The sequence below is a fragment of the Falco cherrug genome, chromosome Z, assembly GCF_023634085.1.
Source record: "Falco cherrug isolate bFalChe1 chromosome Z, bFalChe1.pri, whole genome shotgun sequence".
Classification (NCBI taxonomy): domain Eukaryota; kingdom Metazoa; phylum Chordata; class Aves; order Falconiformes; family Falconidae; genus Falco; species Falco cherrug.
Genome location: NC_073720.1, coordinates 30363902 through 30380017, shown reverse-complemented (window position 1 = coordinate 30380017; position 16116 = coordinate 30363902). Strand labels below are relative to the sequence as shown.

General features: G+C 41.4%; 1 protein-coding gene across 1 annotated transcript in view; it reads left to right on the top strand.

The window, feature by feature from the left end:
• GLIS3 (GLIS family zinc finger 3) overlaps positions 1-16116 on the top strand; it is a 171822-nt gene that overhangs the window by 143118 nt on the left and 12588 nt on the right. The window contains exons 8-9 of the mRNA XM_055699359.1: positions 1877-2039; positions 12704-12882. Coding sequence (XP_055555334.1) covers positions 1877-2039; positions 12704-12882 — 342 coding nt within the window. The remainder of the gene's footprint in view (positions 1-1876; positions 2040-12703; positions 12883-16116) is intronic.

The window sequence follows — 16116 nt, the reverse complement described above, 5'->3', positions numbered from 1 at the left end:
AATAATAATTTCAAAAGGTCATTCCTTTGTTTTCCCTTCTGAATTTGTCTTGATGCTACTCTGAGAGATTGGTGTGGAGAGAGTGATTTTTGGGGTGCATGAGCAAAGTGAAAAAACAACAAAAGCTACCTTTATCTGTCTTAGGGGGTGTCTTCCTCAACCCTTTCTTAGTGAGTTATGCTGCTAGCTTAAGTGATGTCTCATCTCCCTGTGGGATCTTCATCCTCTGTATCTTTCTTAAGGTTTGGGATGCCTTCTACTGTCACATGTTTGTTGTCACTTGGATTGCGATTAGAAGGCTCTGGTCCATATGAGAATTAGCAAACAGTAGAGGCTAGTGCCAAGGGCAGCCACAGGCTTTTTTTGTTGGTCCTCCTGGATGTGTGATAGGGCAGCCTCCATTCCTCCAGCTTTGCCCACCAGTGTGGCTCATGCAACTTTCCCTAAGCTTTGACATTACCTCTGCAGCATCTTTATTAGGTGGGTTTATTCACAGAGTGGTTTCCTATCTATCATCTTGCACTGTCTGTGATCACCAGCTGAAAGATGTCTAGGACTGCTCTTTAATGAGGCTACAGTATAATTAAACTCCTGAACCTTTCCTTAAGTCTGCCTTAGCCCGGTGAATATCTAGTGTGTCACAAAGGCTGTTGTGGGAATCAATAGAGGCTTTCCAGAAACAGGCTGAGGACTTGGGAGATGACTTTTTACCCTTTTGGTCTTGGATAGCAACATTTAAACTTGTGACCTGTGAAATCATTTTCTTGAAGACAGATCTAAGGTGGGGTTACTCCTAAAGCAGTGTTTGTTCTGCTAGGACTGCAGCAGCCATGCAGGTATTTTAGTCTAGAGCGGTCTTCTACCAATGACAATGCCCTTTGGGGAACCGGTTTGAATTCTAGGATTTTATAAATTAATTTGAATCATTTTCTCCAACATATTCACTAAAACAACACATGTTTTTTAGGTAGAATTTTATTCTGTAAACTAGGTCTAAACAATACTTTTTATAACGAAACTGGAAGACATGACAACTGGTGAGAGATCATTTTCATATGGTAGACAGCCTATCTAGTTTATTCTCAGAGTTCATAAATATTTAAGAGCATGTATTTGGCTGCCTTTCAACATCAACGTAAGCTACCTGACACAGATGTCACTAAAAATAATTAAGAAACAGGATTTTAAGAGGGATTTGGTAATCAGTTACCTTCTGGCTGCCTGATTTCTAGAACTTCTGAAAATGAGGTTACAGGATCTGGGGTCAACTAATGAGGACACTTGGAGGGAGTCCTGTATTGCTTTTTTTTTAATCATCTAGAACCTTTCCTTATTTGGAATGTACATAAGAGCTACGTCACAGAAAATTATGAAACTATTAATGCTGGTTTAAAATTTTTGTGTGCATTATTGGGTAGGCTGGGGGCATTAATAGCAATATTTGGGTTGGGGTGACCTCTTTAAGAATTCTGGGTTTTTTACAGCTGAGAGGAAAATGTAGAAAATATTTTACTGTTTATGAAACTGTGCTTTGTGTTCACTAGCTCTAAAAATATGTATCTTAGGAAGTATTTGACACCTCTTCTACAACAGAAGCTATAGAATATTTGCAGCCTTATTCAGACAAAATTCCTAAGACAAGGAGCACAGCTATGTCACACCTGTTTTGTAGAAGTGTCATTTGGGAGCAGCAAAGATTATTTTTTATGTGGGTTTTTTTATTTCTTCCCTTTGGACAGAAAACATTTGAGAAAAACTGGTTAGTTTCTAACAATTGGCACTATAGCTTTATGGGTGGTATTACCCATTAGCATTTGGTCAGTTATCAATACTATCACCTGCCTGATGAGGGTTATTTCTCTCCTTTTGCTTTCAGTGGCCATGTTCCCCAGTACACAGACAATTCAAAGTGGAACAGCAACTGGGGCAGTGTCCTTGTCTCATCCCAGCAGCCACCTTTCCTCAGGACATAACGTACAGGGTACTCCTCTCCATCCAACCCACCAGTTACCTCTTCTCTCAGCTGTGGACTCAGAGAGGTAAGACCAGCCCCTGCTTTTCCCATGCTGAGCCTGGGGCAGGACTGCCTTCAGAGCTGCCAGGATGTGTGGAAACTGAATTGTTGGTGTGCAGAAAGTCTCTGGTGGCAGCCCCTGGGTAACAGTTGCTCTGGGTATGGGTTTACCAGGGGAAGGAGGGGTAAAAGGGACCCTGTTATCCAAGCCTGGGCAGGGAGGCTTTCCAACCATCTCCATTTCAGGGACTTCTTCCAATCCCCTCTTTATGTCCACCAATGGCCTGACCAAAGAAAGTCATACTGACTGGGACACTAAAACTTCAGAGGAGCCCAGACGTGCCTTAGAGAATGGGGGCCCTGAGATTCATGTTTCTCTTTGCATGTGGTAGGAAAGCCATATTCTGTCAATATTTTCTCAACACTATTTCTGCAGGAGCTTTGCTTTTGTTTTCCTTGACATTTTTATTAAGACCAATAGGTAAAGAAAGAATCTTTAAATCACTGCTTTGAAAGCTTGATTTATACTGAGGATTTATTTTATGCTGTCTAGGTACAAACCTTTGACCATTGCTGTTTCCATTTTAGATATTTCAGGAATGTGAAAGCAGATTACTTGGAAGTGAATTATTTTCAGCAATCTTTGTAATTGTTTATATAGTGTATGGTATTATAGATTTCCACTTAGTTCATTGAACCAGAAGTCTACCAGATTGCAAAACTGAAGAGGCTTAACCAAATAGATAGTCAGTAGAAAAGTGGAAAGATACACCATTACACAAAATACTGAATTCTTACTCTATGTATATGGATGCATAAACATTATTTTGTTCATCTGCCTATGTTTCAGTGCTCTAAATGATAAATTGCTGTATTTCCTTAATGTATTTAAAAATATTTAATTTCCTTGAGTAACAGAAATGCTAGTAGTTTGGAGAGCACAAAGTGCCCAATTATAAACCTGAAAAGAACATTCACTAGATTATAATTACTGATAAACAAGCATAATTTCTTTGGAGGAAAGCAGTACTCACTCTCCCTTGTATCAGGAACATGGAATAACATGATAGCTCAGGGAATTGACAACAGGTGTGAAAGTAGTTTGTGATTTCAGGCTGAACATGTGAATTCAGGCAGTTCTGGAGCAACTGGAAATTGTTGAGATTTTTGTGCGCGACTCTAAGATGAAACTTGTGATCATTGGGAACTCATCTCATGGTTCATTTCTTCCTCTCCATTCCTGGCCAAACAGTCTTGAACTTTTTCCCTTGCCCTGGCAAACTCTGGGGCTGCCCATGCTCTCTTGCCTGACCCAGAGGCTTTTCCTTCCTGGTATAGTTTTCTCTCCAGTGCCTGATGTGTCTAGCCTCCATACCCAGCAATTGCCTGACATGACAGGCAGGGACAGATCAATAGTTACTACAGGTATAAATTAAATGCTGATAGTTATTTTTCCCATTAGCCCATTTCTGTGGCAGTTACTAGTGTAGGACCATAGCAGACACATTTAGAGTGACTTACTCATTAAGTCCTTGAATGCATTACTGACCTCAGGATACTACAGTACTCTACAGACTAACAGTAACAAAAAGCTAGTGCCATACGCTCCTTTCTTCTACATCAACTGTATACACTATCTCTAAAAAGTCCTTAAGTGCTAATTCCCATACGTGGAACTACTTTGGATTTTTTAAAAAAAGGTGCCAGTATCTTCATTTAGGTAGTTTGACAAGTGGCAACTTAAATTCAGAAAACCACAAAGTATTACAGCAGTGTTGATTTGATTACAGAACATATAGTACAAATTAATGGAAATGTTTAGAAGAAAAACTGATGCAGAATCTGCATCTTGAATCTAATACAGTATACTTGCTGAGGGGCCCTAGAACAGATAGGCGTCATTTGAACCACTTTGTGGGTTGGTGATGGCTGTGAAAATGTGAACTGAACAAACCAACACTTCAGTGTACAAAGTGCCAGAATTAGTGTCTTGGAAAGGTGTGAATCATCCTGTTTATCCCAATCTCATCACTGAGAGCACTGCAGGATTTAGGGGTGCAAGCGGGGGATTTGCTCCCCTCCATGCAGTGCGGTTCCTGACACACTGAGAGTACCTGGGGTCATTCCAGAGCTAGGACTGGCTGACCAGCACTCGCTGCCGCAATAGCCTGCGTTTGTTGCACTTGAAGCTGATCTAAGCTGGCCTGGCTGCTTTGGTGACTCTGAGGGCCAGTCGTATGCCCCTTCCAGTGTGGACAGCAGACTCAGGTTTGTGACAGAAGTGGAAGGAAATAAGCACTTTCCTTACATCTGCAGGTACCATGGGATAGAGAAATAATTGGATGGCTTCTTTTGCACCTTTCTCCACCTAGATGATGGGAGGGAGAGTGTGGACTTCATTAAGCTTTATAAGTGCAAAAAACTGAAGCAAATGTGGGCCAGATCTTACACTGCCTTCATTCTGTGTACAAAACTCAATGTACACAGACTACAAGTCAGACAGAGAGTCTGGATCCAAGAGGAAAATTAATTTATCTAAGGAGAGAACATGCATAATAAAAATGCAGATTTATGTTTGTTCCAGCTTTTTGATACTAATTTTCAGTGCTCCCCTAACATGAAATACTGCAACTGTTCAATGAAGGTACCAAATGGTAATGGTATCCAAAAGCACATGTATAAAACGGAATATGTACTTGGCTTCCTTTTCACTCATTTTTGTAATAAAGGAAGACATGGGCATTCAAGGAAGCTGAAAAAGCAGTCTAATTAAAACGCAGATTAAAAGTTTTGGTTTTATATGATACAGTTAACTTGTACAGCTCAGTGCCCCGAACTTGATGGTGCCAAATGCTTGAAATAATTCATTTTATTTTATTTTATTTTATTTTATTTTGTTTTGTTTTGTTTTATTTTATTTTATTTTATTTTTAATTGCCCAACATACACATTTTGCTTTTAAGGCTTGCTTTTGTGCAAAAAGTAGCCTGTTAACCAATGTGAGATCAGAACAGAATTTTTCATTTTGACTTGGTGTTCCAGATGATTTTTCACCTTCCTGTGAACCAGAGCTAGTGGTATGTCCCTGAAGCATGACACATCCTGGCTTGACAGGAAATTCTAGAGACTAAAGCTGGAAAGAAGGGCTTCAGGCTGAACTGTTCAGTTTAGTATTACTGTAATACTATAAGAAGTTCTGCAACAGTGCTTCTTTTTGCTTACTTGAGTGTGTGGTTATATTCCTTTTATGCTTTTGCTGTAAAATAATAAGTAGCTCCAAGCCAGACTTCCAGAAGCAAAAGCTTCTGAGTAGTTCTAACCAAGGATTTGAGGCATCCAGTCTTTGCATATTAGAAAGCCCCTTGTATGTAGCATCAAGAAGAAAGTCTCAAAGAAGAAATGCCTCAAAGAAAGTCTGTAGTTAAATATCTTAGCAGTGTGGTTTTGAAATCAGTACAGTAATTTCTTTCCAGGCATGGTGCACTTCAGAGGCTTGTCTGCTAAGACATTATCACTTTTTGTTAGTGAGCAAATGACACATATAAGTGACAGACGCTAGAGTGGAGGGCAGCAGGTCTAACCCTGAACCTGAGCCATAAAGTCATAGAACCATTTAGGCTGGAAAAGATCTTTAACACCACCGAGTCCAGCTGTTAACCTAGAACTGCCAAATCCACCACTAGACCATGTCCCTAAGCACCATATCTGTGTGTCTTTTAAATATTATTTCCAGGTATGGTGACTCAACCACTTCCAACTCAGTCTGTTCCAATGCTTGACAACCCTTTCAGTGAATAATTTTTTTCTAATACCGTGTCTAAACCTCCCCTAGTGCAACTTGAGAACATTTGTTTTTGTCCTTTTGCTTGTTACCTGGGAGAAGAGACCGATACCCACCTCACTACAACGTCCTTTCACAGCCAGGCTAGCTTGGAATTTTTCTCCAGCCTGTTTCCATGCTTCTGTTTTCCAAAGGCACTCTTCTTTTCTTTGCATTTGCTAGAAACTGGGTTCTCTTAATACAACACAGCCAGAGAAAATGCTGAGATTTTAAATTTGTGTTTCTGTCCCCAAGGAATATGTATATTGAGGTGTCTGCTTACAGCTTCCTTCCTTAAATTTCACTTTAAACTCCACTTAAAATCTCTTTTCTTCTCACCAAAGAGCATGTGGTCAGGTTGGATATTCTTTCTTCCTGCCATCCCTTCTTCAGTCTTGATGGACCACTGGTTTGATCTGAAATAGCTCTTCCTGTGATCCTGAAGCCTGAGCATGAAAAAGGGTTTTAGACACTTGTTAATGACTGAAATGAGTGATATAAAATTAAAGTCTACAGGCACATGTAATCTACTCCCCTGAAACGCCATGGGGATAGAAACTTGCTGTGGGATCATTGCTGTGCCTGGTAAGTGCAAATTTGGTATGGACAAAGATTTTGTTTTGTGTGGGCCAAAATATTTCTTTTATTGGAGAAGATTCCCTTCCTTTTTTAAAAAAAATCATTTGCAACAGAAAAAAATATTGGAGAGAAACATGTTATATCATAGGTAAGTAAAAATTTAGGGTTTTGTTATTTTGGTCAAATGAATGCATTCATGACTTTTGGGGAAAACATCTGATTTTTCAAAATTACGCTTGGCAAAAGTTATGCTTTCCTTGCAAGTGTTTTTTTTAAAAACCATGTTTATTTGATTGTCATTGATAGCTAGCTGGACTAAGTTAGGTTATAGCGTACTGTGTTACAACAGAGTGTTTCCCCCACTGACAGTGGACTGAGGAGCGGCAAAGTCACTCACACACAGCATGAAGTATGGAGCCACACCAAAATGTGTGACCACAGTGGAATGACAGGGATGTTTAAAGCAGGGAACAGAGACAGCACCCTGGATTTTCTACATTTGCCTAGAAATACAAAGGCAATCAAGAGGGAGCAAGCATAGATTGTTCCTCGCTTAATGTCAGAAAGTGCAGCACTGTACAGGACACTGCTGGAGACAGCAACCAGCTACAGGAAGCCTATGGTTTTGTATTCTGTTCAGCCAAAACTTCAACTGAAATGAGATGAAAGGCTGATCTGGCTGTGTCAACTACATAACATTTGGATATATGCCCAAACTGTTGCAGTCCAATAAAAATTATTAGAACTCAGCCAATTAACAGAGCAGCAACCCAATAAATCGTATTTCCAGATTGCTCAAAGAAAACTGTGACCTCTGAAGAATAAAAAAATCAACATTTTCAGCTTTTATGTTCCATTTCCATTTTGGAAGCATATTGAAAGCAGCCATAAGAATTAATGTTGTCTAAATGATGGCACATGCTTTACTTTTTAGTGCAAAGTTGAGAAAAAGCAGAGGATGAAGACATAGCTACATCCAACATACTTACATAGTTCCTATCTTAGTTAATTCCTGCTAGTAGCATTTTGTGCCATAGTGTAGCGTAGAGTAATGGTAGGTTAACTGTGTCTTCACTTGCCTTGTTTATATGCAGCTGCAGTTTGCTTTCTTTTCAATGCATTTTAAATATAAATATTTAGTTGCAATGAAAATATTTTATTTGCTGTTGCCAAGCAAAGAAAATGTTTTCTTTACCTGCTACTATTACAACTATAGTACAATATGCTGTCATTATTTTTGTCATGCTCCTACTCCCTTGCAGAATTTATTGGAAACTGTAAAATAATTGGAATCAACCTTTTTCCCAGCAAACTATTAGTTGGGCAGAGTGAAACACAGAATTTAATGTAATATGAAATAATAATATTTTGCTAGATTTAGCAAGAATCAACTTTTTTCCCTACAACTCTGAAACAGTACAAATAGGGAAAATGCAACTATATTAACCCTCTAGGGATATGAAACTGACAGCGCTGTTGTCTTGCAGCCCAAATGGTTATTTGGTATTTGGGTTCTTAACTTGATTTTTTCTGTTAAAATGAAGAATTGGTTGTATCAGACATTTTTGGTGTCATCTGGCTTATTTAGCGAATGGCAATAAAAAGTCTTAAGTCCTGTTTCCTAGAATACATTAGCAGCTCTCAAAGATTTGGTAAAATTGATTCTCTTTGACTACAAAAAAAAAAAAAAAAGATCAGAGTAATTTTACCTTCACACTGTTTGGGGTTTTTTTTAAAGTAAGTTTGCCCTTACACTTATTTCTGGTGACTCAAGGTAATCTTTATACCCACATTTGAAAAGTGCTTTCTGATACCCTATGAATATGGCCACACAGGAGGGAGAATTTGAGAGAGGAAAGAAGATGCATCAGGGGTGATTAATGGTACCATTAGAGCTAAATACAGTATTTCAGAAATTATATTTTAGATGCCAAATCAATGTGATTATAGATTTTTTAAATGACTCTACACAATTTTTGTCTGCATTTTGAAATTTGAACTCCTGGTGTTGCTTACTCTTTCCACTGTATGTATGTATGTGTACATATGTGTGCATACATAGCAATTAGATTAGCCACTTCTTCTGGATTTCCTCAAAAAGAAGATATGTCACTCCAGGTTTTCTTTGCTGTAGTGGTTCTCACTTCTATCTTGCAATCAATCATTCCCCAGTTGTGCCCTCAAACTGACAGTCTCCCATCCTTCCCACCCTTCCTGTGCTCCTTGCTTACATAGGGTGAGGTTTCAAGCATTGAGGGAGGAGGACAGATCAGCAGAAGGCTCTGTTGTGCTGCCTTGTGTTCTTTCTGTTGCCCTTTTCCTCATCTCCTGGGAAAAAAAGGCACGGAAAACTCAGCTTCTTGTTGCAGCTCTGAGATGCTATTCTTTTTCAGACGGTGGTTAAGTGAAGCAGGCAGTGAGTCAATGGGAATTCCTTTCAAGATGGCACTGAAATCCATGAGAGACCTGGAATTTTTCTTGTCATGAACACGTTGGCTCCAGTCTTGGACCAAATTTCCTGCTCTCCCTTCTCCCTTTAGGAAGGGCAGCTGTCTGCTTAGCTACAGAGAGCTCTCTGAAGGGGATGCAGCTGACAACTCGGGAAAGCATCAAGCAGTGGAGGTGGGAGAAGCCCACTGAGAGATTCCTGTATAAGTACAATGTCCCATATTGCTGGGCCAGTCATGTACTTCCATGAGCTTCCTGAGGCTGGGAGCGTGAAATCAAATGAAAGACTGCCAGCTTAAAAGAACAACAGCCAAGATAATTCTGAGGCATTGAATCTTTCAAATTCCTGTGGAAAAAGGGGAGCACCATCAAAAAGCCATAGGTCAGGCAGAGCTTTGAATGGTAATTCTCTTCTTGCTTTCCTTGTTTCCAATCAGCTTGAACAGTGATAACTTGATATCACAGTTACAATACCTGTCTCCACTGTCTTGGATTGCAATGGCAGTTCTGCTTGGTGGAATTTTAACAAAAAAGGATTTCTCTACCACCCACTTCTCAGTATTTTCTCCACCTACAAAATTAACCCCTTTGAGCCTTTAATGCCCAGACAATTAATCACAGCCAGTTCTTTAATCGAGGAGTCTTAAAGCACTTGACATAGGTGAAAAAACACCTTGTATATATTATCCTTGCTACAGCGACTTGAAAGGTTGTGTCCCTACCACATCAAAGACTCTTTTACAGGTGGCCAGCCATGCTAAAACAAACTATATGAATAGTTATAAACGCTATATAAGTACACTATTTATACTATATGACTGTACTGTTAACTTTCCTCTTCCCTTCCTTTTCCACATATTGCTTAGATTGTGCCAGCTCCAGTCAACAAATACTAGAGCAAAATCTTTTTTTCATGTAGCCATGACTGGTACTGGTCATTAACAAAACCCCTATATATGTGCCATTTTAACTAATCTCATCAAAACAGGTAAGCTTTGCTAATTTTGCCGTCTATCTTGCTTGCTATCAAATCACAGAATCACAGAATGGTCAGGGTGGGATGGGACCACCGGAGATGACACTCTGCTAAAGCAGGTTCTCCTAGAGCAGGTTGCATGGGATCATATCCAGGTGGGTTTTAAGTATCTCCAGGGAAGGAAACTCCACAGCCTCTCTGGGCAGCCTGTTCCAGTGCTCTGTCAGCCTCAAAGTAAACAAGTTCTTCCTCATGTTCAAATGGAACTTCTTGTGTTGCAGTTTGTGCCCACTGCCCTTTGTCCTGCCGCTGGGCACTACTGACAAAAGCTAGCCCCACGCTCTTGACACTTCCTTTTAAGATACTGTGGACACCGGTAAGATCCCCTCTCAGTCTTCTCCATGCTAAACGGGCCCAGCTCTCTCAGCCTTTCCTCATAAGGGAGACACTCCAGTCCCCTCATCATCTTTGCAGCCCTCCACTGGACCCTTTCCAGTAGCTCCCTGTCTCTCTTGAACTGGGGAGCCCAGAACTGGACACAGCACTCCACACACAGCCTCACCGCGGCAGAGCAGAGGGCAAGGATAACCTCCCTGCCTCTGCTGACCACACTCCTCCTCATGCACCCCAGGATCCCACTGGCCACCTTGGCCACCAGGGCACACTGCTGGTTCATGGGCAACTTGCTGTTCACTAGAACGCCCAGATCCTTCTCCACAGTGCTGCCTTCCTGCAGGTCAACCTCTAGCCTCTACTTGGTGCATGAGGTTGTTCCGCCCCAGGTGCAGGACCCTACACTTGCCCTTGTTGAACTTCATTAGGTTCCTCTCCACCCAGCTCCCCAGCCTGTCCCGGTCCTGCTGAATGGCAGCGCAGCCTGCTGGGGTATCAGCCACTGCTCCCAGTTTAGTGTCATCAGCAAACTGGCTGAGGGTGCACTCTGTCCCTTCAACTACTCATTCCCCAGCAGGACACTTTTCCCTGGCTACTGTTGGAAAAGGAGAAACTACTTGATGGCTCCAGAAGCATTCCTGCTATGATTTTGTGTCCAGCAGGCATTAGGGGAAAGGCACCTTTCTGCAAATCTGGCTGATTCCTAATTGCATCGGCTCCAGGGCTTGACCACAATTCTTGATGGCAGTTTCCAAGTGGTTACAAGATGGTCCTGATTGTTTCCGGAACAAAATTAAATTTGAAGTACCCTCAGTAACACACTGATTTGTTCAGGGACAAATCTGGACTGAGACAAGTCCAAGGGTTTTTTTGTTAGGCACAAGGGAGGTAAAAGTAGGTAACTATAGTCACCAATATAAGTAAGCCAGGGATTCATTAAGTGATTAATAAATCATAATAAAGGTCACTACAGTCTGCCAAAAAAGGAGTTCTGTCTGGCTATACAAAGCAGTGCATCATCATCATCATCATCATCATCAAAATTTTTCAATATTTTTAAAATAAAAGTATTATTATTATTGTTGTTGTTATTAAGAGGGCTTTTCAGATGTTAAAACAAATGTGAAATCTGTAAAACTGTGCTTCCACTTTAAGTTTTGAAAAAGATTTTCCCCGGTTGTTGGCTGCTGGTTAAAACAGTTTTTCAGAAATTAATATTCACAAATTAATTTTGAAAACACAGAGGATGATATCCCATGATTTTTTAAATAATAGTAGTAATAAAAGACTGTCTTAAAATCATGCAAAGTTGACACTTGCTATACTCCAAATTTAAGTTATGGATCTACCAGAAATATAGTAAATAGGTTTCAAATTAATTCATAATCACACAGATAATATGTGTCAGATACAGATTCTGAGCTTCAACATAAAAGATCTCAGGTGCCTTGGATTTAAATGCAGTTACAACCTGTCCAGAAGGTTGTAGTTCTGTAGCAGTTCTGTAGTGCTACTATAGCGCTATTGCACCTTTTGTTGTATTGAGCTGAGCCCAGGCTGAGCTTTCATTTACTAATTGGATCCCACTGGTGAAGTGGGTAGTTGTTTGCTCATTGCGGGTGCAGACCAGAGCTCTTATAACCTCAACTTTCCACCTGCACAAATGTCTGTAGCACCTATTTGTAGTGTACTTTGAGGTACCCAATTTGAAGGAAATGTAGAAAAAAGTTAAACTTAAGAAGTCTGTAAAAGACCCTCATGTAATATCCTCAGAGTAGTGTGTCCTTGTAGTGCCAGTGCTGGGCAAAACATACCCCTGAAGTGAACAACCTCTGTGGCAGGTGCACCACCAGGTTCAGTCTGAACTGTTCTCTTCTGCCAGGTTTGTAAGTTTATGCTTTGATTCTAGATCAACATTTTGACGTGGTCAGACTCTGCCCAACTGTAAGTGATTTACACTTGCCTTCATTTACATTGTATTGGCTTCAGATTGCTTTTATTTGTTTTTTAATAGCTTTATGTAACAGAAAAAGATTTCTAGAACTTGAAACCTGAACCTAATACCTGACTCCGCAGTGTCCAATGACCAGAACTGACTGCTCACTTCCAGTAAGGAAGTACAGCTATTTATTGACAGATACAGATGATACAAAGCTTTCAATGAGACAGCTGGCAATGCCTCAGAAATCAGATCCCACATCAGGTCCTCCCATTAAGACTTAAGCACACCCACAGAAGTTAAAAGGAGTTTTCCATGATAAGGGTGCAATTAAAATTATTTTAATTTCTCAGTTGCCAAATCTAATGGTATGTCACCATTGGAAAATTTCTCCATATCTGGGCTGCACACTGTTCTTTTGGAAATCTGTATCTATGCTAAGTGCTAAGCATTACAGTGAACTGAGTAAAGCAGAAACAGTCTCTAGCTCTTACCTATTGGGATTTTTACAGTTTTGTGTTTCTGAACTCCTAGGTTTGTTGCTCTGGCTCCTTCTTACCACATCAGCCCCCAGAGAATTTCAGTTCCACATCATGTGATGCAGAGACAGACTCCACAACCTCCCCACCTTCAACAGCCTGCAGGAATGCCTCTAAAGACATACCAGCCAGCAGTAAATCCTTCTTTTCAACCAAATAGACTCCACATCCCAGGTAAGAAGGAAGAATCTTCATCACCGATGTTAGTTGTTCATCACTGCTGCTTGGTTTCAAATTAAATGCTTCAAGGCTGGTGCTGCTATTTCAATGCACCTTTCCTTTTGAAAGACCCTGGAAAGCAGCCTTCAGGGCCCTGCCTTCAGACTTCCTTAAAATTCTTAGCTTAGTTAATTGTTACTCATCTTATTATGGAGTTATGTGTTTCTCTTCAGACATTTTCAGAGCTGTTGTTGAAATAGAACTGCAAATAATTCTGTGATGGCCTCTGCTTTTAGCTTTTTAATGTTACGCTTCTACTCCTTCCTGACTTTACACGTAAAGTGTTACCAGGTTTTCAAGAGGTGGAGTATTTTTTTCCCTTGCACTTGTGGAATGTTTGAGACCCCTTCTTTTATTAGCATACATCCCTTACAGCTGTGTTCCTGCTTGCACTGTGGAAACAGCTTCTGCAAGACTTCTGTCTCCCTCTTTGTTCAACCAAGTATAAACTTCTGTAGCCAAGAAGAAAATTAACAGCAGCTGAAAACAATGTTAGGTTGTTTTGGGTTTTTTTCTAGCTGGTATGTAGTTTGAATGGTAATTATGTTAACATTCCAGAAATGTGTTGACAGCAGTAAGTAATGCCGTTTCCTTTCAACTGTTTAAATACATCATTTGCCATATTTACATATACAAGGTACATAGCACACTGGTCTTTCATAGGCCTTGGGATTCTGCTTTTTGATCAGGCTTCCTGAGAATTATCAGAATAGATATCTGTCCTGGTTTCAGCTGAGATAGAGTTAACTTTCTTCTTAGTAGCTGGTGTAGTGCTGTGTTTTGGATTTGGTGTGAGAGCAATGCTGGTAGGACACAGACGTTTTTAGTTGTTGCTGGGTAATATTTAAACTATGTCAACACTTTTCGGTTCCTTGGGCCCTGCCAGTGAGAGGGCTGGAGGGGCAGGGGACATTGGGAGGGGCCACAGCCAGGACAGGTGACCTGAACTAAAGATGTATTCCATACTACATGATGCCATGCTGAGTATATAAACTGGGGGAAGAAGAAGGAAGGGGGGGACCTCTGGCATTATGGCGTTTGTCTTCCTGAGTAACCATTACACGTGATGGAGCCCGGCTTTCCTGGGGATGGCTGAGCACCCACCTGCCCGTGGGAAGTGGTGAATTAATTCCTTGCTTCGCTTTGCTTGTGTGTGCGGCTTTTGCTTTACCTATTAAATTGTTCTTATCTCAACCCTTGAGTTTAACCTTCCTTTCCGATTCTCCTCCCCACCCCTCTGGGTAGGGGCAGTGGGCGAGTGGCTGCGTGGTGCTGAGTTGCCGGCCTGGGTTAAACCACAACAGTCCTTTTTGTCACCCAACATGGGGCTCGAAGGGTCTGAGATAACAACAGATTTGACTGGAATGTGCTAGTTTGAATTTATAGCTGTTATTGCTGTTTAGCTATTAAGGGGCAGGTTTCTGTGATTGCCATGGGGCTTGCTCGCCTTACAGTATATTAGAGCCTAGTGCTCGTTATTGGCTGCTTCTTGCTTTCGCTGCTTGCTGTACTGCTGTACTGCTTGTCATCTCACTGTGCTGTGCCCGGGAACATTCTGATAACAGCCATGGCGATGTGCCGGGGCTGGCAGGTGGCCAGGGCATCGCTGCTGTTTCTGTGCTGCTATACTGGGCAGGCTGGAACTCCAGTGTGAACTCAAGTCAAAGGGACCTGTGGATGAGCCCGTGTAGGAGCAGGACACCCCAAAGCACCTGTGGCCATGAATAAGCCCATGCCCAAGCAGGTATATCTTGGAGCGTCTGTGGCCATCATTATGTCTGTGCCACAGCAGATACACCTCTGAAGGAACTGTGGCCCAAGAGCAAGCCCATGTTGCAGAAGGTACACCTCGAAGCATCTGTGGCTGTGGATAAGTCCGTTCTGCAGTAGGTTCACCTTGAAGCATCAGTGGCTGTGCGTGAGTCATGCTGGAGCACCTCAAAGTGTGTGGCTGTGGATAAGCCCATGACAGAGAGGTACAGCCCTGGAGGCAGCCAGGGGTAAGGCCACGCTGGAGCTGATTTACTTCTGAAGGGATTGTAGCTGTGGGTAGGGCCACAAGGAAACATCTTCAGAACACTAAGGCTTCTTTTATTTTCTTCCGCTGATGGAAGCAGTCTTTTGAAGCAAAGGGATGAGACAGGACACTGAGGCATCTCACAGAGTTTATGAGAGTAAGGGAGAGAAAGGAAGGTGCCAGTCCTGCTTTGTTCTTGTCATACTAGACCACACATGAGCAGATCTGAGCCAGGTACTTTTCTTCCAGGAGCTGGCAATCCTGTACATCACTGGTTAGTGCTAGAACATGAAATTTACCAGTGGATGTAAAGAGTTATTGTTGGCTTTCTCTATTCTCTGATTAAAGTTGCACAAATAATCTAGAGCCAGCTGAGTACAGAATGAAATTTATTAATATACTGTTCATTGTCATATGACATATATGAAGACATGACAGAACAAGTCCAATAAATTCCTAGTGTATGGGTATGAAGGGCTCAAGTTAGCCTTCCTATTTCCAACCTTTTACTTAGTTCCCTTTTATGCTGAATATTTGGCAAGAACTCATCTTTCAGAAAGGCATCCGGACATTAAAGTCTGTCTTCCTGCCTAAAGCAAAAGTTGTCTTTGAGTGCATAGGTGGCTTTACCGCTCTCTTCCTGTCATGGTCACAGGAGCTTCAGTAATTGTAGAAGCCAGGATCACAACCAGTTGCTCCAAAGCTGAACAGTTTCCAAAGAATCCTGCCTCTCAGAGGCTCACAGATCATCTTGGATTAGTTGCTGCTCCACACAGGATTTGCACTGACTGGTGCAGCAAGCTCCATGTCTGCTTGGGCATCTTCTCTTTAGGGCAGACCAGAGTGATGCTACTGTGGTCCTATCTTCCTCTGCTACAGTCCAAAGAGGATTTAAAAGGACAAAATACGTGAGTCATTAAAACCATGACAGGATGAAGGCCCAGTAGAGACCCTCATCTGGGCTGATGTCACATATGGACTGAAGCCCTTTTCCAAATCCAAATTTAAGGTAGAGCTTAACGCTATCTTCTGAGTGGACCAAAAAACTGATAACCCCAAGGGCTTGGACCTCAAACCCGTACTTTACTTAGCCCCACATTAGCATTACTGTGTTTGCCTCCCTGTCCTCGGAAAACCTATGTTAAAAAGAGACATTGCTGACAGGAATTACA